This window comes from Tympanuchus pallidicinctus, unplaced genomic scaffold (genome assembly GCF_026119805.1).
Source record: "Tympanuchus pallidicinctus isolate F22 unplaced genomic scaffold, pur_lepc_1.0 scaffold3, whole genome shotgun sequence".
NCBI lineage: Eukaryota > Metazoa > Chordata > Aves > Galliformes > Phasianidae > Tympanuchus > Tympanuchus pallidicinctus.
In genome coordinates this window covers 37,610,283-37,637,566 of record NW_026294747.1, presented here as the reverse complement: position 1 = coordinate 37,637,566, position 27,284 = coordinate 37,610,283, and the positions used below count along the sequence as shown (strand labels likewise).

At 41.3% G+C, this 27,284-nt stretch overlaps 1 protein-coding gene across 3 annotated transcripts in view; it reads right to left on the bottom strand.

Annotated features, from left to right (window-relative positions):
* Window positions 1-27,284, bottom strand: part of TTLL5 (tubulin tyrosine ligase like 5) — a 119,779-nt gene that overhangs the window by 22,834 nt on the left and 69,661 nt on the right. For all 3 annotated transcript variants that reach the window (XM_052696035.1, XM_052696036.1, XM_052696038.1), the window contains one exon: window positions 1,594-1,771. In XM_052696035.1, coding sequence (XP_052551995.1) covers window positions 1,594-1,771 — 178 coding nt within the window. The remainder of the gene's footprint in view (window positions 1-1,593; window positions 1,772-27,284) is intronic.

Sequence of the window (27,284 nt, the reverse complement as noted above, 5' to 3'; positions counted from 1 at the left end):
GAGTAATGGCACTGCCCGAGGCCAAGAATAACACCAGCTCAATGTCAGTAATTAGAAGAGGGCTCAGCCAGGCCCCATGGCCAGCTCTGGCCTCCTCACAAGCGCAAGCCTGTTTATAGTCCTTTCCCAAGCTCACGAGCAGCCACTGCTACCCACCAAGAGCTCCTTGGATGTGGATGAAAGGAAGACCTCCTGCTCCTGCTCAGAGGGGCAGCAAGAAATCTGTAGGTGGGGGAATTTGGGGACAGAAACCATGTGGCTACGTAACAGCTTTGAGAGAAGGAGTGTAAGGAGCAAAGGGTAAAGGACCCCTCCTTCAAGATGCTCTGAGAGAAGGATGGGGGCAATTTGCCTAGAAGATATTCTCAAAGACTCTGACCAGTGACTCATATGCTTCATAGGAGGGAGAGTGGGTGTTCAGACCTCCACGTTAGCTCCGTTCGTGGTTTTGTTGGAGTCCAGTCCTACCAGACTGTCCAGCAAATATCTCCCTTCTAATTGAGCAGTCTCTTTTGAGTGGAGATTTGTTCACCCAAACACTTTTTTTAACAAGGAATATTTTCAGACATCATCTGGAGGAAAAAAAACACACCTCCCTCTCCAAAATAACAAAAAAGGGTAATGAGTGCAGCAGTAAGCTAACTGTAATCTTGGAAGATTACCCAGACAGGACAGAAAAGCTGTTCCAGTCACAGTGGTCCACCCTTGGCATCTAGGGATCACCCGTCAATAATATAAACCCATTTTCATATTTCCTCTAGCACTTGGGCTCTCATCCCATTTTTTTTTTTTTCCTAGCAATTATAACAAAGGAGTCACATGTCTGTCAGGTGTCTCAGAGCACAGCAGTGAAAGGAAAATATTAAATACCACAATATCAAAATGGATAGGAGACTTTGAGAAGATTTTCAGGGTTGCAGAAAAAGGTTGCGCCTGGCATGAGGGGGAGTGGCCATGCACCCTGCACAATGTAAGATCTTAAAAGAAATTAATGTGGTTTTTTTTAGAAAAAAGATGCAGATCCTCCAAAATAATTTTTAAGTTTGCTAGCATGCTGCTTTTTTTGGTAGTTACATCTTATTAGAAGAAATCCAGGAGGAGAAGAATTTAGTCGAGCTAAAGTCCTAATCTGCTTGACACAGAACATACAGTTGCCAAATACAATTTCAAGACCCCAGATTTGGAAACACCAAAATAGGAGTGACCAAGCTTGAAATACTACTACCCACGAGCAACACAAGCAAAGGCAGAACTCAGCAGTTCAGTAACAAGATTAAGTCACAAGGAGCTGTGGGGACTATACACAACTTTAAGGCTGCCTGAGGCAATGCAAGGTAATGCTCTGAACTTCGGCAGAAAAGAAAGGAAGCACATGCCAACAGCCAGGATGTCAATGTGGTGAAAAAGGCCAGCAGGAACTGCAGCATCAAAATTTTATTAAAATCACTGCAGATAATATTAGTCTATTGTAATACTCTGGAAGAGCTATTTCCTCAACAAAAGCTGTGCCACATGTATTGGTTTGAGGTTGTTCCTACTTAGCAAAGACTTGGTCAGCACTATTAAGTCCAAGACAGGAGCTTTCTTAGTTACCTGGTGTCGGGCTTGGCTTTGCTCCAATAGCTGTCGTGACTGAAGTTTTTGCTGCTGAAGTTGCTGCACGGCTAAATTCAGCTGATAGTTGGGGTGTGCCAGTGGACTCCGTGTCACTTTGCTGTAGACATTGTTCTCCACCTCCCGTTCCCAGGCAAAACGATCACTCTCTGGAGCCCTGAGAAAAGAAAAGTCATCACATTTTTGCTTGTTTGCCAATACAGACTCTTGCTTACAAGGCACCATTGCTTCCTAAAACCTCCTTAATACTTAGACAGCTGCAAATTTGTTTTAAGTGGCTTCAACAAGCACAATACCTGCTACAGGTGCCATGTGCCAACTGCTTGTGCCTTATTAAGGAGCTTCTTGAATTCTAGGGCAGAATTACATTAATAGCTGTAACACCATGTTTGAGAGGAACAAAGGAAGATAAAAGCAAAGAGAAACTTAACATTGGAACTGTGGCTGATCAGCAGTACGGAGATGCAGTGTTGCAACAGGAAAAGAGCAAAAGATTTACATTACTAATGAGATATTTATTTGCATTTGTAGAGATTGCTAGTATGCTAACACAAGGCTCACACCAAGTACATGCATGCTGCAGTGAGGGTAGAATAAAGGCATGCAAAATAATTCCCTCAGAGAGGACAAACGATTAGAGGGATGAGACTGCAACTGTGGCTTACACTGACTCCACACAATTACAATCCAAAAGATGTAAGGGGACTGAAGATGGGTTCATTTCTTTCATCATGTATGTAATGCAATCCTTACCCAGAGAAAAGGCCTCCAGCAAAGAGGCAGTTCTTATAACCCAGGCTTACATGGTGGAAGTTCAGCTGTGGTCTGCAACTTGATCAGTACTGACAGAAGCTCACCAGCTTGCTTTGAAGTTTGTAAGCTGTGGTGAGAAGGCAGTACCAGCGCACTTATGCAAAAGGCTGCAGGGCTTTGCAGAGAACAGGTGGCAGACTGACAGAGCCACAAGTTGTCCTGAAGAGGCTACGATGGCCCAGCAACTCACACACAGCAATCATAAGAGAGGATGCCATACAGCCTACTGTATCTGACACTGCCTAATAAAACCTTCAAGCCCCAGTGCCTGAGCTTCCCAGGCTTCAGTTGATCTCTGTCATGTTTCTCTCAGCCACTCTTTTTGAATGTTGCCCTTTGGTTCCCAGGGCAGACTTTCCTTGTGTTTCCCGTGTATGTCATAACTAACTGGGTTGTAGAAGATACTTGTTGTCTTACATTTCATGCCATAATTCAGAGTGTAGGTTACAGTTTTGACAAGAGTGTTAACTGTAGTCTCCTTGTTTTATGATATCATCAAAACTTACAACCTAGCTTTTCTGAATGTGTCACAGCTTCCCCTATAATCTTCATTATCACAGCAGCTCCTTAAAATGTTCTGAATGATGCTTCAAAACACACCAGAAGAAACTACCAGCCTTATGTACTCTCTCAAAAACAGCCTAATGTGTATCTTTCAAAGCAAATTATAACAAGGACTCTAACGGGTACCTGTCCATACTCAGTTCCTCAGCAACACAGGAGTAAGACAGTCTAGTGGAAAAGAAGTTCAGCTGCCAGTATTTCCACCCCTGCTTCCTCCACCGCTACCGCATTTTCTCTTCTGGGCATTAGCATTCTCTGTTCAAGGGATCCCACTTCCTCACTTTGTTGCTTCCATTGTACCCCAGCAGTGCAATACTGGATGCATTACTATTGTTCCCTGCTATCTGCTGCTACACCTCAGCAAGATTCTCAGTTCTTTTTCTTTCACCAGTGCTTGGAAAACTGTAATGTTGCTGAGAATACTTGGGCCTTGAAAGACAAGCTGTAGAGGTTTGAACCTGACTCTGAGGTTAGATCTCTTGGGAGATTAGCTCTCCTTTTCTGAACCTGCCATTCTTCTTCTGCCCTCTTTATGGAGCAGGAATCATCTCCTCTTATTAGTTCATGAAATAACAGTTCTCTAACATCATCCAACATCTGAAAATGTTATTATAAAATTAAAATAAATTTCTTAGGCTTTCAGCTTTCCTCACTTTCCTCTCCTGCAACACCTATTTTTTTTTTTTCCTTGCCTTCCAAAACTCTTACATACTTTTTTTTCACTTGTGGTCCTGTAAAAGAATCTCAGATACTTTCCCCTTTCTGTTTCTGTCTTCAAATGAGATGAGTACAGGGTAACCTCCACAGTGATTATGTTCAGGATGTGTGTATTCTTTTTACCTTTCCTCAGTCAGTAAAGTGGCCACTGTTCTCTATTACTGTGGTTCCGTCTGCAATTGTTCAGCTCTGGATCCACAGGTGTTGCTGGTCTCCCAGCACTGTCCCCTACTGGGCAAGGGATGCCACAAAAACCAGTGCAGAAAATCTTTGAAACGATTCCCAGCTGCCTTCTCTCCAATCTTACCAAGTGGCTTAACAGCAGGCTGTCGCCATGTGGACTGAACTCTCACCCCAAGGATAAAAACTGCTCTTTCCACTGTGTAGATACTGACTTCCTCACCAATCCAGATGTTAAAGCTCTCTGGACTTCTCTCCTGTGTGAAGAAGCAGCTGCAGTCTCTGTTATCCTTCCAGTAAAGTCAGGGACAAGCTCTTAGCGGAAGAGCACAAAGAACTGTGCTGAGCTGGGGACGTACCTTCAAGAGATGGTTGGGGGTTACTGCAGATCAGCTCTTGAAACAAACATCAAGTGCAGAAGACACAAAGGTGAGCTCATTCAGGAGATCCACAGAAGATACATTAGGGCTAGGTAAGCAGTTTCATTACTTACTCATCAGTACCACTAATAAGATCATGGTCTTCAGTATCTCATTTGAAATAATGTTTTATTTGTCAATTTGCTCTGAGTAACGTTTTCACACCAGTTATTCCCTATTTGAGAAAAATTCCTCATTTGAAAAAAATGTTCCCGAAGAAAGTAAGCCAGCATGATCCCATGGGGATACCTCTCATGGATCTAATAACTAATTAAAAGCACGTGAAATGAGACAGAATAAAGGGACAGTTTCCACATGAATCTGTGCTATGGTCTCTGCTGTTCAAAACACTTAGAAATGATCTAGGAAAGAGTGAAATTTTTTAAAAAAGTTTGCAGCTGAAAAACTGAAAGTCACTGAGAATTGCAAAACAAACATCACATTACCAAAGAAAATTACCAGAGGTATGGAACAACGTATATTGTGGAACTATTGCAGGACTAAATAAATAAGGACTCTTCACTGTGGAAAAAAGGACAACTGAAAGGAAGTAGGAAAAATATATTTAAATTAATGAGGTTCAGGGAGAAGAAAAATGGAGAACAATTACTTCTCATACTGTAAGATATTGGAAAAAAAATATGAAGCCACCAGACGAGCAGGTTAAAACAAATGAAACAAGGCACTTTTTCTCTTAATAAGTAATAAAACTGTGGATGCCTTCATATTACAGGAAGCTAGGGATACCACAAATGTACAGGGTTCAAAAGTAATTGTACAAACTAATGTAAGCAAGAGCCACTAGAACTGTATATATACAAAGATAACACCTCCTGCCCAGAAAATCACTGAGTCCCTGAGAATACTGGGGAATTACCATCATTGCATAACATCACCTAATGCTCTCCCCCCATTGTTTTCCATAGGCTGCTGCCTGAGCAGGACACGGAGCCATACAGTCCTTTTGGTCTGAGATAATGCAATCAATTTTGTTTATGCATCAAGAGTCTTGAAACAAAATCTGCTGCAGGTAGCAGTCAGAAGTTAAGAGGAGTCAGTTAAGTTCCACCATTCATTCTAGAAACTAGCATCTGTTCCAATTCCTCTTGTATCATCTCAGAACCTGCAATCCATAAATTCAATCCTTTGATCATAAATAATGCCTAGGAAACAAAAGATTGAGTGATTGGTTCTAAAACATGAAAGTCAAGATGAAATGAAGGAGATAAAATTGATATAAATGAAAACTCCATTGAAGTTGGACCTGCTGATAGCCAAACTGGCTCTGTGCCACACACGTGATATATAGTGACGAGTTTGTAGTACTGTGAGGGCCACTAACAATGGCAGAACTTCAGCATCACTTCCTTGATCCCCATTTCTTCTGTTTTGAGATAACTAGCAAAGGATTAACTATTATGGGAAGAAAACTCTGAAGTCTGATAGTCCTATTTTTAAAAATGCACGGAGAATGCTGCCTTGATCCAATGTTTGTTCACTCTCAAAAACTTTCATTTGTTTCCTAACTTGTTTTAATCTAATTTGTCTCCTATTTTAACCAATACTACAGAGTACAATAACTTTTTAATGACATAATATTACCTAGATAAGTTTAATTTAACTACATAGGAGGACACTCTTGAAACCATACTACCAAATCTTTAGGAAGAACTAAGTTAGAAAAGCCAAACCAATCCCACAAAACTGGCTAATATTTTCTTGCACTGCAGATGGTCATATGCAGATCCCTACAGTTCCAATACACGTATCCTTCACATCACATGATGCAGCACAACAGTGCTCACTTTTTTTCTAAATACTCTGCTGAAAGTACTGTTGCTTGTCAGAACAGATTTCACTCTCACGGCCTGCAAAATCCTTCTGGATTGAGTATGCTCGTCAGCTGCCATGGGCTTTTCTTCTATAGATGGAAATCAATATAAATTCATAACTTAAAGCATAAAATATTCGATAAGTGAACGCGCACGCATTTGCAAATCTTTAGATCACTTTCATAGAGGGGTAGTTTATCAGCACTTTCAGAAAGTCCCCATATAACATATTACCACACTGCTGATACTACATCTAAAGCCAAACTTCCCTTAGTACAAGAAAATTGGGCTTAGGAGAGACTCAATATTCTGCTGCCAGTGACATGCTCCAGCTCTCAGTCTGTTTGCCATGCTCAGAGGAATGCATCATGGTATTGGTTCCTATTCTCAGCCTCGTCTTATCAGATGCCCTAACAAAGCAAGACAGCACCTTTACGCCCTTCCTGAAATTAGCTTTTCTGCTTAAGGTATTCAGCAACAGATTCAGCACAGTAATGAAGCCTGTAAAAAGGCTGTAGAGGACCTCACAACTTAATAAATACTACAGGGTTCACATGGTAGAAAAACTCTATAAAAACAACCTAGCTGAAAGAAAAGCTTTTTCCACAACTCACATCTTTTTAGACAAAGTCAAAAATAATCAGAAAGAAACTTGTACCCCCAGTGGAAATGATGGTTCATTAAGAGTCGGTACCAACAGGTTTGCTTGTTTTCAGTTCAGCATTATTCCTTGTACAATAATGACTCCTCGAATGCATATTTGCTTCTGTCCTTACTACAAAGACTGCCTGTTGGGAATCTCAGACCTTAGAGGTGAGAGAGAGAGTCTGGAGAACGGAAGACTTCCCTTTGGTTGAGCAACCACGCAGCCAAAATCAAAGTGCACAAATCCCTGGGCCCCAATGGGATATACCCATTCAGATCAGGGTCTGCTCAGCCTGGGGAAGAGAAGACTGAGAGGGGATTTGATCAATGTTTATGAATATCTAAAATACAGGAGGCAACTGGGCAAGGCCAGACTCTTTTCAGCAGTGTGTAATGGTAGGACAAGGAGCAACAGCCTGAAACCAGAAAGTAGAAAGAGCCATACAAGTACATGGAAGAACTTCTTTGCAGTGGGGGTGACAGAACACTGGAACAGTTTGCCAGAGAGGTTGCGGAGTCTCCTGCTATGGAGATATTCAGTACCTGCCTGGATGGCTACCCATGCGACCTGCTGTAGGGAATGTCCTTCAGCCCAGAGGTCAGAATTTATGACCTCCAGAGGTCCTTTGCAAACCCTGCCATTCTGTGCTTACAGAGGACAGGTATATACATGTATGTACGTACATGCGAATGGGAAACAGAAATTCCCGCCTGTGCCACCAGAGGAGATTGAGTTTCATTCTATCAGCCAAGCTGGTTGGGAGCTATCTTCTCACTGCTTGCTCAGGATTATTTATGGGTTGCTTAGTCTAGAGACCTGGCCAGAATTCAGACCTTTACTATGTACAGGAAATCTCAGCCTTGGCATTATGGTCCATCTTTTGTAAGCAAGATTTTGTCCTTCCAGCAGCTCTTAGGGCTACTCAGTATTTTTGGCAAGAAACCCACTGTGTTCCTTTCTTTGAACTGCAGCTTTTATAAAGCCTGAGCCAGAATTCCCTATTCCTCTGCACTGACAGAATAAGACTCTCTGCTGCAAACTTTTTGTCTCACAAAAGATACAAGCTTGCTTTCCAGAGAAATTTCAATATCTCTCTCCCTTGTTATGATCACAACCTAGTCTAAAAGTGCTAGAACACAATGCACTAACCTTCAGGTTTGCTGGTCCTAAATTCTCTTTCCTGCTTTGGTTATCCATGAGGATGTTATTCAAAAATCATTAGCTCTCTTCTGGTGCAAGCAACACTTTCATAATCAATTACTTTCACCCATGCTAGAAGCTAATGCAGATATACTGCAGTTCTACATGCTAACAAAATACTAATAAATGCTAATACATTTGTTCACTGACTACAGGGAAAAAAAAAAAAAAAAGAGAAAAAAAACTCTAAATAAAGTAGCTGCTGTAAGAAAGGAATGGGGTGATAAGCTTCTACAAAAAACATGGATGCTGACTTCTGCCCCTACTTCAAACGGATTTATAGGAAATGTCAAGGAATTAAGCTATAATCGAGTCCACTGAAAGCCAGCCAGAAAATCTTGTAGTTATTTTGTTATTATCTAACATATAGCAAGTCCTTACTGAAAGAACAACTTCATTTATGCTTTCATACACATTTCATGCTTTCATTCGAATTTCAGCTGAAGCCTTCTTCCAATGGCACAGCTGGGCACTTGCTTGACATTGACTCCTGTGTAGCAGGCAACAATATCAATTCATGCAGCATGCTGGTGTTTCCCATATATCACTTAGTAAACAGAAATTTTGAAACATTTGAAAAGTGCTTACGTCTCACTGAAAGGTATGCAAACTATGCTCAAATTACTTGTGCAAATGGAGCTTCAGCAATCCTGAAAAATAATGCTTTACGTGTAACTCTACTTAGTTTGTAAGAAGCAATAGGATGACAGCAGGAGGTCTACAAAACTGAGTAAAGAATTCTCGTCCTTTCAGACTAGGTAACGAGCTAACAATGATGTTTTATATCCCCTTTCTGTAAAGGCTGTAGCTAAGGAGGAGCAAGGGCCCTCTCTGGCAAGAAGGGAACATAGAGCATTTATAAATCATAGCTCCCACCTTGCCAAGGAATGTAAGACAATCTCAGGCAGTAGTTTCTTGCCTACAGGGCATTCAGGTGGTATGACAGGTCCAGGAAGCTTTCAGTACAAAGCCCTGGTGGGCACCAGCTGCTAAAAAAGTAGTTGGCCTAGTAACTAATGACTCCATCTAGCGTGGCAGCTCCCAGCATCCTGCTGACTTATGCTCAGGCACTCAGAAAAACATCAAACATTTTCTTTGGCACACTATGTGTTTCTTCCATCCCTAACAATAGGCCCTAGATTGGGGCTGGCTATGGAGCAATGATAAACACAGTGGGACAAAGCCCAGGACGCTGGGGGCCTGGCTGAGATGCAGAGCAGTCGGGCCTCTCACAGTGCTGCTTGCCTCAAGGCCTTTCTTTGTCTCTTCTCCCTCTTTCTCTCCCCCCAGATTCAAAAGCAGTAAATTAAAAATTAAGAAACAGAACATCAAGCTTTTCAGAATGGTTTGTTCCTGTCCTCTGCTGTTATCAAGAGTCTCTAGGAAAGAGCCATTTTGGTGTAGCTTGGTCAGCAAGAGCTTCTATTTTAGCATGGCCTGCAGATCTGACTGCTGGAATATGCAGACCCCCTACAACACAAAGCAGCTATACTACAGAAGTAAAGAAAGGCATCTTTCCAAAAAACATCAACAGGGAGAACAAAGCAGTTTTGATACTCCTAAATGAGCTCTGCCTGGAACTTTGGAGACCCCATGAAGCCCAGAGCGCGGTCCAGAACTCCCCTGGCAAAGGTACAGCCAGACAGAGAAGGAGCAGGAAGCAGAAGGGCTGTGTAAAAGGAGGAAGCCATCACCTAGTCTGCCATCTGCTTTCAGGCTCTGCAAAGGAAGCCATGGAAAAGCTTTCAAAGTTAATAAGCAGCCTATCGAGACTGCATCGGCACAGTAAATGTGGAATGGTATTTTGGGTTCAAATCCAGTTCAAAGTGACACACACAATCTCCCACAGTGAAGGTGTTACAGAGATGTAGGAAAGCTTCTGTCCCAGAGCACCAATCAAAACTTCTCTTAGTGATGAGGCACAGATGCAAGGAACTTGTAATAGGTTCAGCCTTAGCTCTTCTGCTCCCCACTTTCTCAGTAGCCTCAGCTGCCTTTACCTACAGAGCAGGTAAGAAAGTCATCAGCATCTTCATGCTGTAAGACAGCAGATGTACCAGGTGCAGGTCAAGTTGGTTTAGGGAAAGAACAGAAGTTCTGTGGAATTAGCAACAATTTCCAGATTCTTTCACAGGTTAGCGATTAGAGCTAACAGAGGCACAATTTAAAGAACCCAGAACATTTTTATGTGCATAGTTTTAAGCAAGTGTCAGGAGTCCCCCTCTGCTATTCTCACAATTCCTCCTTTACACTGAGAGAGTTGTGTTGTTACAAGAATTTTATTGAAAAACAAAGATGCATGCAAAAGCATCCAATTTGTCTGCTTGCAATGCTCATGTCCGAGGGGCTTGGTGGAGTCCAGGTGTCATATCATCAGCTGCACAACAGCACAGACAGGTATACACACTCAGTATCTTGAACTTTCCCTAACATCCCCCACTAAATTTAGATTTTCGCATGCTCTTCTCCTTACCTCAGATCTAAACCTTCACTACAAGATCTATATCTCCTTCGAGCTTAGTCAGTCTCACCAGACTTTGGCCTTTCAGACTTTCGTGTGCTCTTCTATAACCTTTCTGTACTTTAATCAGTATTTGGGGCTAGAAAGGCGCTCAAATCTGAATGCTTTCTGGATGCAGATGCACAATAGCTATAGTGGAAAAGTCCCTTGTCTGCCTGCTCCTTTGTTATATTCTAACAAGTTCTATCCAAATTCCTGGGCTTTCTCCTTTTCTGATATATGCTGCTGATAATACAATATATTTTATTTCCTGCTCCCTGGCATCTGTAAATTATTCCTGCTTTTTCCCTGACACTGACTTTCAGAGTAAAGATAGATTTTCTTATAAGACAGACTGTGTAGTAGCTGCTAAACTCTGCTGCAGATTAGGAATTAAGTGCGTTTTAGGTCTTAAATCTCTATATACAGGCAGGCTGGATTTAGCAGGTTGGAAATGAGGTGCATCAAACAGATTCGTGGCAGTCTAGCAGAGGAAGAACAAATTGAGGTTATGGAGTACTAATAAATCTCTGGAGGTAGGCCTAATCTACCTCAGCTATTCCAAGATTTAGCTGGCATTATAAACCTCTTACTTACAGGAGCACTAAACTCACCAGTCTTTAGAAATGAAATATTTTCTCTTCAATGGAGCCATTTTTCTGATGGGGCCTTAGTAGCATCCTTGGCTGCAGTCTCTCATATCTGGGGAATAAGGGGCTGGTAAAAAAACAGGTTTTTTTCCTTCTCTTTACACACGGCAGCTTTTAAATTCACTATTAGAAAGACTAAATGAGGAAGAAAATTAACAGCCAAATGGCTGCTAAAGTTCAGTGCCACCATGCTGCTGTGGTTTATCAGGTCACTGGAGAACCAGTAAAGGTAACTAAGCATATCTCCACCACGTGATCCAGATTAACAAATTCACCTAGCCTCAGTGAGTGCAAACAAAGGGGTGAACCATACAGAGTGAGAGGTGGTGGTGGTCTCATGTTTCCCGCACTTAATTCCATACTTGCAAATGCAAGCAAGCTAGCAAAAAGATTTTAATAACAAGATATGCAGGAAGATTAACACAGAAGCCAGCTACTTCTTTCAGGAGGAAGCCTTGGGAAGGATAACCTGCCTACATTTATGACTTGTAATTGCCTGAACTGCCTTCCCCCACAGCACACCCCCAAATTTTAAAGCACTAATTAGATATGAAATTCGAACAGAAGAGATGGATTTTGAGTAATTTCCCCTCACCACTACTGTGCTTTGCTTTGACTGGGAAAAATCATTCAGACTTGGGTAACAGGGTACCTAACTGCCACCTTACATTTGCCCTTTTATCCTATCCAGTGAATTCAAAGCACCAGGAATTAAGATGCATTGCTGTGCCACTTTCAGATGGGAAAGGTGTTCCTTGCTAGAGGCTCCACTATAAAACAATAGCATGGATGGAGTGGACCAGCACAAAATGTGACTTGTACAGACAGCACAAAAGCTTACTGAAAATGAAAACAGAACAGACTGTTGGGCTCTACTTATTCCTGATTATATGTTTTGTTAGTGGATGGTAACAGTATCACAAGAGGATGAAAACACAATAGGCACCACTATCTGCCTAGAATAAGCTTAGGCTGGGTCTGTAAGTGAAGACACTATTCTGCCACTGTCCTGGAAGCGCATACTCCCTAGCACTGTTCAGAGGCGCAAGGGTTAAGTCAGGACCAGTAGTTTAGCCCTGCACCCTGTAATGCCTTCTTTGAAAAGCCGCTCACAGTTTACAGGGAAAGAGTGAGAGTGCAGCTGCTCTCCCAGCCAACATTTGGTTCCTATTATAGGGAATAAATCTCCCCCTCCCCCTTTTCTATTTTTTTTCCCCCTTTTATATTAAAAGTCCATCAAACGCATTTTTTTCTCCTTAATATTTTTCCATTAAGTTTCCTCCTGCGTAGGCTTTCCCAGAGTGCTGTGCTTCTCACTAGATGTGCCCAAGCAGCAGCTGCAAGATCCCACTGGAATAACAGAATGGAGCAGCTCACGCCTCTCATTTAAGTCTCAAGAGGCAAATGAAAACTTAGAATTGGGCTACACTGGTGAAATCTAGAGCGCTTGAGAAGAATAAACAAACAGAAAAACAGACTATTGAGCTTGGTAGGATTAGAATTCAGGAGATGGGAGAGAGTACTCCAAATGCTCAGCCTCTGCTCAAGACTATAAATACCCTGCAGAACTAAATGACCCTGTCTCTATCAGCCTCCCAAAAGATGCAGGAGAGGATGGCATTACACCACAAGTCTTCCAGGGTTCCACCAGGATTGTGCTGTCTAAGCTTCGTACTTCTTGAGGCCCAAATGATTTTTGAGTTATGTCATTCGACTATGGAGTACAGATGTCACGTTCTCCCAACTTCAGACAGTTTGTCATCTAAATACTAAACAGACAAAGCTAAACAACAGCATATGCCTCCAAATTCTACAAAATTTGCTCTGAAGTTCATGAAAGCAATCAAATTTGCTTGACATCCACTATACTTATCATTTTGTTGCAGTAAATGAAGACCATCTTCAGGTGTCTTTTAGAGAAGCCTTTATAAATCTTGATAGCTTAGAGAATCTGTTTGTGGGGACAAAGCAGGCTGAAGTACAGAGTTCCCCAGCATCATGCTTATAAACCTTAAGGCCGAAAACAATGGCCAGGTAACAGAACTTCACAAGAGAAGCAACACTTCTACATTCAGAATCTGTATGCCTAGAGGAAAGGCCAGAATCTGTTCTGCACTTCAAGATCAAAGATGTGCAAATTCAATTAACCAGGAGTTGTCATCATCTGAAGGCTACTTGGGCAACTATAATATTAGGAGGAATGGTCCAATGAAAAGAGTACTGCAATGGCAATAGGAAGGCACATCTGATGCTACAAGCCAGCAACACAGCTAGAGTTGCCTAACATCTATCTGCAGAAACACAAACAAGTGAGAAAAAATACAAAACATGAACTAAAGGTCACTTGTGTGGGTCCTTGCTGTGACGCTGTATGCGTGTAGTTAGCAGTCTCCAGGTTTGGGATAATTCCCCAAGCACCGATACATGAGCAAAGAAGAGGTCTGAAAAAGATCTTTCTTTCCTTCAAAACCTAAACAACTTATCAACCTAGCTCCAATGCAATGAAGCTCAAGGGACTGCCCATTAAAAAAAATAGACATACACAGTCCCCTAAAACCTTACATGCTCACCCAAGAATCACCATTTTTCTCCATATTACAATTTTGATTCCTTATGAAGTTTCTGCTCTTCTCATCCCTCAGATAAACTTACATAAGGTAACAAGGTACGGCAACAAACAGACTGGATTTGAGTGACCTCTCAGTTGCTGAACAGACTGCTTTTCCTCCTCAGGCTCCTCCCGCCGTTCCATTACGCTGGAGTTAAGAGAGTATTTATTTATTTGCCTCCACCTTCTGTACGAAGAATAATTCACCTGCTGGGGCTCCTTGAACAGCAGGGTGGAGAAAAAGTAGGATGCGGCAACTGTGTTAGCACACATTTTTTATGTCTATAAGCACCATGATTATACTCCAAAATGTAGCTGGGGAGTGGTGGTGTAATATGTTCAAAGCCATAATCAAATGCATAATGGTATGGGCTATTACTAGTGCAGAAATTGACCTAATAACTGTAGACGTTGCATAGACATGGCTAGCATATCACACATTGCATATTTCTGAAAAAAAGACCATTGATACAGAGGCCACAGATATATACTGCACACAAACACCAAAATACAAACTTTCATCCATCTGAAGAGCAGCACAACACATTGGTACCAAAGCAATCCCAGAGTTGAGTAGTTATTTTACATCTAGAAGATTTTCTGGAATCTCTGCAAGCCTAATTCACATATAATATTGTACTTGTACTGTAAGAGGTAAATCCTGTTTTTCGTCCAATATCCTTAGAGATCATGGAAGTTTCCTGGAAATGCTTATTTCAGCCAAGACAAAACAAATTTCTACCCATGTTCTTCTCAAGCTAAAACTGACAGAATTTCCCCAAGTCTGTAGTGCTCCTTCTAAGAATCCTCCAGACAAACCTTACTTGCACAAAAAACAAACAAACAAACAAACAAAAAACAACAAACCAAAACACAGCACACTTTTCAGTAGAGAAAAATACCTTAAAAACTAACAAGGTATTTTTCAAAAAACGTGATACATTTTGGTGGTAGCTAAAATGCAACCTCAAAAAAAAATTAACAGAACATCACTTCCACTTGAGTTACGTGCTATCTACTTCTAATGTTGAAAGACAAAGTATTTTTATAAAATCTATAGCCAACGTTGGAACAACAACAAAAATCACTGCATCTCTCCCCCCAAAGCTCCCATGCATCTGTCCACCACTATTACCACCAGAAACTAGTATCGACATACCAGAACTAGACAATAAAATCTGCAATAAAAGAGTTGAAAAACTTCTATTTTTATAAAGCCTCACCTGAAAAAGCAAGCTGTTCAAGTACTGCAGAGCAAGAATCTCTCCATTTTTGGCACTTTGTCCTCCAGTGATTAATACCACAGAAGCACATTCCCTTGCCAGAGAAGACTATTCCAGTTTATGACAATTCTGGCCTCGCTGTTGTTCCTTTTTTGTTTTAAGCTGGACAGAATAAAATCCCGACTCCATTCCCAGTGCTGTTCCATAAATTCCCATCTTCTACTGGGATCTACCTACCTCTTCATATGCAGAAAAGAACAGAGCTTAAGTATTGCCTATAGCATCTCCCATAAGCCAGTGTTTCCACAGGAAAATTCACTGAGGAGTTCATGTTATCCTAAAGGAGTTCAATATTTAGTGTAAATAAACTGAAATAAAACACCTCCTTTCTAGCAGAGAAGAACTGGGTGAGTAAAGGGGAAGCTCCTAGCTAACTACCTCCAGCGCTACTGCAGTGAATGGTGCCCACTCCTGCTTTGACAGGAATATTCAGCCCCCCACAATTCTCTGGATCTTAATTTCCTTACTGGAAAGATAATCTGGTCTCATCATTTTGAGAAAGGAATTCTGGGGCGTTATGGACATAAATTGCTGCCTACTTCATGTAGCCATTACAGAACAAAATAGTAAAACTACAACAATTACTTTGGGAGGAATCACTGTCCTGATTTTGGCTGAAACAATTAAAGCAGAATGGCAGTAATTTGATAAGCAAAAAAAAACTAAAGTGAACAAATTTGTTCCTCTGACGGGCCAAAGCAAGTGCAAGGTGTTTCCCTGATATGTGGCATGAAAGCACTCTAACCCAAAGGGTACAATAAAGCAACTCTATTGCTAATATCCACACTCTTCGTTTAATTAATTTTATTCCCCATTTATTTTCTCCATTCTGGCATGTGTAAAGAAGAATGTAATGCATGAAGGCTGGGGGCAGAAGTGCAGCACGGGCTGAGGCAGCATACCTGGCAGCTGCTAAAACAAAACTTCAAAGTCTCAGTTCCCTTTGAAAACCCATCAGGCAAGAACCATTCCTCCCCTTTAGCTTCTTTAGGACCTGGTACACTTAACCACTTCAGCATGTTTGGCAATTCTTTGGCCATTTCCAAAGCAGGTGCTGGAGTGGAAAATTGTGGGAGAGCCCCAAAACATCCAGTTGCCTCCCTCTTTCCTTAGCTGGCAGCAATGCACATGCTTACCAAGCAGGCCAGCAGATGGACCACAGTTATGTACAGTGAACAGGGAATTTGTGATTATACCACTGAAAGTACAAGAAAAAACTCAGGCTTACCTGGGTCAATCCTATCTTTCCCCACGAAGCTACCAAATCTGACAGCAGACAAAATCTGTCATTAAAATAAAGTGAGTAAAAGGATGCTCAGATAGTTAATGTACAGTACAAAGAACTGGTGTGATCTAAAAGGCAGTTCCCAGACTTAGGGTTTGTTGAAAGATCCCTCTCTGTGTCAGACCCAGGCTGCATAAGATGCTCAAGTTGCACAAAAACTTATGTAGATGACCTAGAGCTTGAGTTCTTACGCATGAAAATTCTGCTTTTTGCATCCAATGGCAGGCTAAGAGGTGGAGGATAAGCTCTTGTTTAATTTGCAGCATCTAGAAGTGGAATGTTTTAAATTCAGTCCCTTTGAACAGGCACACCTATTTGTGATGTGTCCTTCAGTACAACCAGAAAAGTGTACAATACATCTGTGCTAGCTCTGCTGGTCATCCTAACTGAACACTCCGTCCATGTTTTCTCCTCAGGGGTTTGAGAAAGGTAGAATGGGATGGTGCTGCTCTCTTGCAAATCCAACTTTGCTCAGCTTCCTTAATGACTGATTGCTTCTGGACTGTATATGAGCGTTGAATACTTCTAGTGACAGCGGAAACCAAAAGCTAAAAGCAGGTATCTACAGAGAAACGCAATAGCTTTCATAGGAATTTGTGGTTAAAGTTGAAAAAAATTATGCAATCCTATATTCCAGTCCAACCCAATCCCTTCTTCTGGAGCCAAAATGGAATTGTTTCCTACAGTATACAGAGAAAACTTTATAATTAGTCAGAAGCTCCCAGACTTAGGGAACACAGATGGGAACCATGGAATCAGTACTTCAGGAATTTCACCAAGTGATTGCATGCAATGCTAAGCACGAACACATCAAAGATGCAGTTGCAGATGCTAAATCCTTATAAGGACAGACTAAAATATCCCAGCCACTCAGTGGAATAATGTCCTTTCAAGAGTCCCTTCCTTGCAGAGATAAGGCACTCCAGGAAGGGGCCATGACAATTGTATCAAATGTCCAAATGAGATCTTTATATGCCTTCTTTATACTACATATACTATACTTTACTATACTATACTATATGCACTATACTATACTTTATATGCCTCTTCTTTATACTTGATGTCTTCTGTGATGTTTCAGCCAATGTTCTAAACAGGACAGACTTTTCTGAGAAACACCAGTACTGCTACACTACTACAGTCTTGTTCTTTGAAGAGATAAATGTGGCTTTTGGATGCCTTGAGCTGAAAAGAGTAATATCTGCACAAAGGATAATCTTTTGTTGTGCACTGTGCTATTGGCTCTCTAGGGATTAGGCAGAGGTTAAGATAGTAAGCAATCTCTCAATTGCACAAAGGTGAAAAATGGACATCAGACCAAAGTTGGAACTAAATTACAAGAGTAGGTGTTACATGGTTTTGCTCCCTAGAAACATAACCACCATTTCATAGTTCAAACTACTTGTATAGCAGGAATTTACATCATTCCAGAACGAGACCTGCAGATTACAAACAAATGCAGCAATACAGTTTTCTTTCCTTCCACAGAAATGCTCTTCAATAACACAGGCCTAATGATATTTAGTCACATGTTCAGGTTCTACAATGCCCTAAGAGATAATAATACACTTATAAGGAATTTATTCTGTTTAGAAAACACCTATAAAGAAAACTGATGCATGACATGAATCATTTTGTCCCACATGACTTGTAACAATGTAGAAATCTGTGCATAACATCAGTTCACTTTCATATTTTATACTTTTGCATTTCATAGAACGGCTTGTGTTGGAAATGACCTTAAAACAAATAGCTCCAACTCCATAATTAAATGCTTTAAATCACTCAAGTTAGCATAATCAGCAGAAAATTGGAATTTCACACAGAAATGAGATGACTCTGATCTTCAGGGGAAAAAAAAATCAGTTATGTAAAACCAAAATCCTGAACAGAATGACAACATATTTTCTAAAAATCTAAAAATTGATTGAATTTAAATTTCTTGAAAATTATCCCAAATTAGCCCAACTACTAAAACTCGGCTCCCAAAATTATTTTGCTAATAAGATATTTTATTTGATATTTTTAAATGCGGTAATGCATTTATTCAGAGAAAATTAAACAAATTAAAATTAAGAACTGAAATACTTGGGAACATGACGGAGTAACAAAGCCATCGTTCTTATGGCTGTCTGATTAAATTAATTCCATGTTAAATCAAAGCTCCTCCATGAAGAAATTAAAAATTAAAAAAAAAAAAAGATCAGCAGAACACTCAAAACAAAACCCTACAACAGCTGTTCCAAACAATCCTAACAGGCAGCCCACTGCTTCATAGGGAAGATACTCTACGTTCCTTGATATTTTGATATGAAATTCTGAAAACAGAAGCCTAAGGGTACCACTGTTAGTAGGACAAAAATCTCATCTCTTGTAGAACATTTTGGAGCTACCAAATGCAGTTTTTTCTAATGAAGAGATGCATTTAGCAATGCACCTATCTTAAGAACAAAGCCTCTGAAGTACTGCTTTTGGGGTTCCTGGAGAGTTTCAAGAGCCTGTGCTTGTATCTTCCATACACTCTATTCTCCCCATTTGATTCTTCCTAATGACTGAGATGGTGCCCTCTTTGTCATGCTCACTGCTTAAGTTGGACAGCCTTTAACTGCCGTTTAAAGTATCAGCCAGCTGAAGGTATTTATGGAAAAACCAAAAACTTAAGCATCATGAGTCCGTTAAAGAATCCTGCATCCAAGTATTTGCTAATGGAGCTGAGATCAGAAATGCATTCAATAAGAACACACTTGCTAGCAAAGAAGTTATTTCAAGCTTTTTGTAACACCACAATTTCAGTTTTCAGTAGACTTGGATCAGTCAGGCTGCCTTGGCCTCTCCCCACCTGGTTTGCTTGTGGACAGTAAGGACAGTAATTGGATGAGAAATGCTAATAAAAGCTCAGTACATTCAACGGGAGAGTTTCTGGAAATTGGTAACTTTAAACATTACCTGGTGGTTGTTTTATTTATTTATTTTTAAGGAGGATATTCGTCATCCAACTGTTGTAACAGAATGAACATCTAGGAACAGCTGCTAATGATAAAGGATCCTGGATACATTGGTGTTTCCACATAATTCTTAATTTATCCTACTGCTGTAGAGCCTACCTTTACCAGTACGCTAAAAATCTTTGTAATAAGCACTGGTTCTGGACAGCCCAATGTCCAGCCTTTCTAAGCTACTGAAATGCATTCTATCTTATTATCAGTCAAGTCCTCTCACCCAGAGTGTTTTGGTCAAACTGTTCCCTGGCTGGCAGTATACAGCATTAGGTAAAGACTAAGAAAACACCACCAGCACTACTCACTCACACTATACATACCCTAAACAAAAACTGGCATTCCCCAGGGGAGTTCTTCAGATCACACAATTTGTATGTATACTTCAAAAACCTATGAGCTAGTAAGGAGGATCTCCAAACAAAGCTGTCACCACATACACATGGAAGTTGAAATACTTTCCGACTTTTTAATGCCTTTTTTTTTTCCCCTCCTCCTTTTTCAAAAGAGTTTCTTGGTTGTTGTTTTTTTTTGTTAAATGTTGGAGCCCTGCATAGCTCACAAACGGCTGCTGATTGATACCTGCAGCCCAGAGAAGCCCAGAGAATAACAGGCTGTTATGGAGCCAATAGAATATAGCAACATAGAATTCACCAACTCCTGTGTCAGCTACAAAACCTCCCCAGTCCGAAAGGTAGGGAAAATTAGGTGACAAAATAGGACCTTCATAGGAAAGGCTGATTAACACTTTCAGGGACAGGAAAGGGGTTTCTCTCCACTCTTGGAAGGTAATTCCTGTTATATCATGGGACAACACATCAAAAAGTATGGTGTTCATCCTGAACAAGCCAAGCCAAAGCATGACTTTGGCTTGGATGGAAAATGTGAACACATACTGGTAGTGGAAACTTTGCTGTACAAGGGAAGGTACCCCCAAAACAAAGCCTAACAGGAAGAAGAAAAAGTCTTTGGCCCCTTTTGCTACCTTCTGCTCTGGCATTCTTTTTTGGTCACTGAAACCCCTGATTTATCTGAGTTTGACTTCAGGCTCTTTGGCTACTGAACTCAGAGGGTTGTCCAGGGACTGTCCCACAAGAAGACTACCTTCTGGAAAGGCTTTCCACATGGATCTCAGATCACACACTCTCCCAGCATCTGAGAGGCTTACTGAGAAAGAAAAATCGAGTTAGGATTATCTTGCTTTCTCAGCTGCAGAGCATGGTATCTTCAACACAGAGACACCTTTGCTCTGAGCAGTAACCAAACTTTCTAGCATTAAGACATCTGTTTCTTCACTCTACACAAATCCACTTCTTTGTCTCTAAAAGGTACAGTGCAAACTCAAACCTCCAAAATATTCACCATGAGTTCAGCTTCAGGACAGCCCTGGAGAGCATAAGGCAAATGAAGGAAGGGTTGCTAAACTGTCTTGTCCATTACAAGACTAGCTTAAAAGGGACTATCCATTGTTACAAAGCAGAAGTTTGCTGTGTGTCTACTGGAGTGGATTCAGAACAATGCACTCTGAGGCTTCAGGTGCCTTACGGTGACCCACAGGAACAGCACAGTTCAAAGATGGGCCCATTCAATCCCTGTTTTCTTAGGTTACACAGACCTACCTTAAGATCATGCCAGAAAGAACACTCTTCTGGGAAGCTTCCCAGTGCCCTTCTCAGTCACACAACTGTGAACTAAATCCAACAGCTGTGGCATGGTAGCATTTCCATCTCACTACCTGCAGAGCCAAGCAATGGACAAAACTTGAGGTCTCTGTGTGGGAAAGAGCCAGGAACGGATAAAAATATTGTTAAAAAATTAGGAAAGGGGAGAAACCAGACATTCGTGGGATTCCCTGACAGTTCCGTGCAGAAGGAAGGGCTGGGCTGGAAAAAACAGGGCCCCAGGTTCCTGCCAAACTGTCTGAGGCCTGTCCTTTCCAAATAGCTCAAGGAAACAGCCAAGGCTCCTTTGTAACCCTTTCAGAACTCTTCTACAGAGAAAGGCTGCTTTAGGCAGAACACTGGGCTGCTGGGGTATCCTCTTTCCTAGAAAGCCCAGAGAGGCAGAGCAGTTGATCTCCCCACCAAAAACTACTGAAGTGAGAGCTGTGGCCACATTAACCCTTTGCTCACTACTCTGCAAAGCAATTTCTAAGTAGTGATTGGGAGATTTAACTAAATACAGAGAAAAAGGAGATCTGCAGATGACTTTACAATATAAAGCACACAGAAACTCTACAGAATACTTTAAAGTTCTAAGATTAGGGATGGCTTGGGAGAGAGGGTATGAGAAAAGATCCTAAAAGATTTAAATTAGGTCTATACTAAATTAAATGGTTACTAGAACCATGAACAGCATGTAGCTTCTGCCACAGCCAACAAAATCTATTAATATGAGCTAAAAGCCAGAAGAGAGTTCATTGGTGAGAATTAAAAAAAAAAAAGAATCACACCAGCCTGAACTGCTTATACCTGTTTCTCAGTGTTACATTAACTGTATAGTCAAAGAAAAACAACTATATATTAATGAAAACTCAATGTTTAGCATGGTCAGAAGCCAGCAAGGTATAAGTATATGCAAGTTATGAGTTAGATAGTAAGTTAAAAATGACAACATCACATAAAATCAGTGTTTCACTCCTACTTGATGTACTGCTTTCAAGTCCTGTCATCTGAATAAAGACAGCCAGCAAATTATTTGAGGGCTGGAAGACTTCCATTCAGAACTTGAAAAAGAATGGGTCTGTTTAGTTCAGGAGAAACAAGTAAGGAAAGAGATGATAGAAACATACAGAATAAATAGTGCAGAAAATAAAGAAAGCACTTCTGTCTGCCTTGACATATTAAAGGGGCAGAGAATAATGGCAAATTTGAAAAAAAATTATAAAGGAAGACTTTTGCGTAATACAAAATTCACCTGTGGAACTCACTGCTACAGCTCATGAATGAGGCGACAACCTTTCCAGACAGTAAAATGTGATTAATGACAACAACACCCACAGCAAGGCTACCTATGTTGAACAGAAAATATGGTGAGAAATATAAGTCAGCCATCAGCAGCTGGAGGGCCAAAGCAAGTTTTTCCCAGAGACAGGAAATTTATTTGCTGCTAGCCAAAAAGTTCTGCACTTTTACTGAAGATATTAGTGCTAGTTACTGCAAAGGACAAAACAGGTGAAGTATAAAGATTAGCAGACTGATCCAGGATGGCAAATCCTATGTTTACATTGGAGAAAGGTCAGTTAGGGGAGGCAGGTGAAAAGAAAGAATCAAAAACTGTGATGCTGTATTATCTTTAGGGAAGGCATAAAAATGCTGTTAACTGCCCTCCACCTACCAACACAGGCTGCGTGGTGGGAATAATGGAAAAGATCTTCATATCTTCTCTGAAAGGAAGTCATAGTAAGTCAGAGCCAGGTGCTGAAAGAGAAACCTGTCCTCTCACATTACTAGGACTGTTTGCAAAAAGCACAGTTGCCCAAGCTCAGCAAACCCTCAGAGGCAGCGCAGATGCTGTGCCCCTTCAGTCAGATGGAACCAGCCTAAGGAATGCCCCAGGCTGCAGCTGCAGGCCATGCACCAGTCTGCTCTGCCCCGATGCAAAGACTCAGCTCTCACCTCCAGCTCCCAGACCCAGCACTGGCTCCTGCACTCTTGCTGCACTCAACCCAAACCCCCTTCGCCTCTGGAAAGGGTCCTGCGATTAATCTCACTTATTACCTCGGAAAAGTAACAGCACAGCGGCTGCCAGCCAAGTCCGACTCAACAGTGTCTGGGGAGCTGAGGCTGCAGGGCCAGGCCTCAAACTGTCTGGGCAAGTCACGAGCTTTCCGCCTTTCCTCTCCCAGAGGCTCCAAGCAGCCAGAGCCAAGGCCTGGCTGTGGGAAGCAGGGATCCTTCGAGGCAGTGCCAGCCTGCGGTGCTGAGGCTCGGGGCAATTTCCAAGCAGGATGAAAGTAATTGAACCTGCCATCACACATTTCTTCAGCGTGACCAAAATATATAAGAAATAATACAAGACAAGCCATGTATTTATGAAGGTGTAGTCAGCCAGTTTGCCTTGAAAGTTAACAAGTTGTCACCAGAGACACTGGCAGATGCTTAAAGGCAAAGATTACCGGGGAGGTGGAAGGCTGCTCCATGCACTGCTATGTGGTATATAATAATACCACATAATAATCTAATATGAAAAAAGAACTCGTACAAGCCAGAGACAGGGAGTGCTGCAAGAACGTAAAGCTACTCATGTAGAATTTCTGTTTTTCGCCCTCTCTCCTCAAATTTCCTCTCAATATAGTAATTCTACATCAACCCCCAGACTCAGGGCTCCCAGAACTATTGTTTCTCAAGGGCCATAAGTGAATTCGGTTGTGACAGAGCTGCCCAGGAGGACCAGATGGGGTCACAGAAAAAATAAAAAAATCATTACACCCATTCTCACTTATTCTCCCATGGAAATAGTGAAATTTAATTAATTTAGGCATATAAGATAAGACAGGAAGAAAATCCAGGCAACAGTAATCAGCCTTGTGTATGTTCTAATGCAAATAGCCCCTCTTACTAAAGAGGGACTTTTCTATACAAGCCTTCCTAAACACAACACTCATCCCTGCAAGCAGCGTGATAAAAGGACACTGTGAGCTGGAGGCTCTCACAGTGGTTTAACAACTGAGGGAAATCAGCATTGGAATGATCTGTGTGAGATTTGCCTCATAATGCGGACTCCTACTCCTGATCAAGGATAGCACTCTGCTGTTGTTAGGTATTAGAAGGGCCATCTTTACAGCAGAAGGAAAGAAAAAGACTATATAAGCATGAAGCCTCTAGAAAAGTGGTGCAGTGCAGACAGACAGAGTTCATAATCAGACATTTCCTCAAAGGGAAAAAGAAAAGGGAGAAACAGTATTAGGAGAAAGGAACAGGGAAGGCAGTGCTGGCACAGAACTGGTATTGGTCATGTTCTGCTGCTGCTGCTTTGGCACTTCTGTGCTGCCAAGGTTAGGGAGGTGTTAAGGTCACTGCAGAGTTTCTTGAAACTGAAGGTCTGTTGTGGCTGTCAGTGCCTGCTGCCTTCTCTCTTCATTTCCTCCAGAGGCATCAGTGCAGTACAGTCTCTTCACAGTCAGCGTGCACCCAGCTGCTATGCAAACAAACAGGCTCCAGCCACTTGGCAAGTGGAGCACAGGACAGAGGATGGACAGTCTCTACCTGTCCAGAGACAGCAGGGAGCTTGAGACATGCTACTTGGAAGACAGGAAAGTTACCACTAACCCTTGAGATGCAGAACTACAAGGCAGTACACATGCAACAAAGAGAAACAGGTATATTCTTACAAAAATGTAGCATTAACTGCCAAGATTAATACAATTATCACATCTTTCAATCTCAGAGGAAGATGTGATTTTAAGACGTGCTGGATTTACCGTGCCCGTGTTGATTTGCACATGACCAGTAAAATACATGCAGTGCAGCCCACAAGCAGTTACATGAATGCTTTAACTATACAGTGGATGGGCAGCACATCTAATTCATAGAATCACAGAATCATAGAAGGGCCTGGGTTGAAAAGGACCACAATGATCATCTAGTTTCATTCTATGAAATGATCATTCTAGTTTCCTTTGGACCTCCTCCTAGAGCTCCATGTCCTCCCTGCACAGGGGGCCCCAGGCCTGGACACAGTACTCCAGATGGGGGTAATTCTTCCAGAATGCCTCAGGTTCACTGCAGATCAGAGCTAGGCAGTTAGGGGTTCCTGAAAGCCTAGGATGCCAGATATCTGGGTGGAATCTTCTGCTTTCCCAACCCACTCAAGACTTCCAGGCAAGAAATAAAATAGAACTACAAAAAGCAGAACCTGTTTTGGAACCTGGGCACATGGCAGGTATATGCACACACCCACAATGCCCTAAACTGTTCTTATCACTACAAATGACAGAACAACTTAAACACAGAAACCCCTAGATAAGAAAACTGAAAAACATTGTTTTCAGCATTTAACTCAGTTCAGGGAGCCTGTCAACAAAACATCATTTCTTGATGAGCCTGAGCACCTTGGCTAAGAAGTGAGCTAAGAAATATTTGCGGCATGTTAAACAACGAGAAGAGCAGAATCCTTTGTTTCTGACTTTAATAGCAGTCAGAATCTAAGCTGTCTGGTATAAGTTGGAGTGCCATTTTAGCTTCTCACTGATGACAGAGAAGCTCGCTTGCCTGCCTCCCTCAACCAAGTTAGATAAATCTGTCAAAAGATACAAGGAAAAAATATGCAGAGCTAGATTGGTTGTGTCTTTAGTTTTGAGAAAGCCGTCCTGAAAGACCCAGGAGCTAATGAAACAAAGGTTCTGGAAAAATACTGGCCATGTATCACTGCTGAATGCTTGCCAACACACTGCCTGTGTGAGTTCTAAAAGATGAACCTGTGCAAGGATGGCAGAATCCAAGCTGTCCACTGACAACACAGAAATCTGTACTAATTAGAAAGATTTCTCTCTCATTAGCTTTGGCCCAGGTCATGGAAATTAAGTGATTTGCAAAGCCCAAAAAACTCTTTGAGAACAGTTTCAAAAACAAGTGAGATACCAGTGGAGATTCCAGTGCCAGAAGCTTCTAGGAAAGCCTACCACCACCATTATTGGTGATTATGCAACTATTTGCCAACAGTACTCAGAAATTAGTTTAGGTTCTGAACAATAAATTTTGTTCTCTTAAACAGTATTTTCTACTTTTATTGTGCAACTGAAAATGTCTTCAGGAGCTGACCATTGCCACATTTCTAGTCAGGTCAGTGTCAGGAAATCAGTTCCAGTGGATAGTAAGAAATCACTTTCATTTTTGTTGTTCTTAGGTTACATTATTCATGTTAGGATAAAATCATATGCAGCAATCTTAAACACTTTCCTTATAAAGTGCATAACTAACCTGTTCACATGGCTAAGGCAGAATGTGACTAAGTAACATTTCTTACTGGCAGAGTAAGAAGCTGAGACAGATTGGAATAAGACCTTTAGGACTATGGTTACAGGAGAGAGCAGGCTTGGCAGAGCTGCAAAGAGCTATAGAGGGTAATATAGGCCAGGCTACAGCAAACATGGCAAAGGGCCTCTAACAGCCATGTTACAGAAGTCAAAAGTGAATCCCTATGCAACTTGGAACATCACACTTCTTGTACTTTCTTCATCTCGGACGTAGTGAAAGCCTAAACCTCAGTCTGACTGGGAACAGAGACAAAGCTTATAGGAAGTAACTAAAAAAAAAAGTCTTAAAAGGGACTGCACTATAGATTTATAATATAACATTTTAACATATCCAGCGTTGTTCTGTCTCGGTATTACAAACTCAAGATTGCCTTTGTCTTTTGGCAGAGCTGACTATTAATTTGGCAACTCTTCTACAGAGGCTACATTCAAGCACAAAAAAAAAATGGAGAACTAACTTCTGCCCAAAGAAATTTAGATAAATCGTACTGGGGGAGCTGAAATTAAGGAGAAAAATTTATTAATAATACCCTGAATCTCATAGCTCACAAGTATCACAATAAAATTTTCAAGCAAAACTCGTAAGCAGCAGAATGGCTTAGTTTTACCATACAGCTCTGCAAAAACTGTAGTGACTGAGTTTCAGAGGCAGATGTTTGAACTGGAGCCAAATAGAAGCCAGATAAGAGACCCATTGACAAAACATTTCCATCCTTGCTAAATTCTACAACTGCTAGACAAGAACCTCAATGGAAGAAAACAGGAAGCTTTTCTTCACATAGTCATCCAGTACTGAGCACAGGCTGACACTCATTAGATGACCCTCTGTGAACTGCTGAGCTCCAGTGTAACAGACCGAGCAGCAAATTAATCATTTGAAATACTAGCTATTTCAGCATATAATGATCTTGATGCTCTTTTTGGAATTCTTTCATTAAAAGAAAGTTCACAGCCCAAGTAATCCAGCATTGTCTCAGGATATTTTTTCTCCATATTCATGA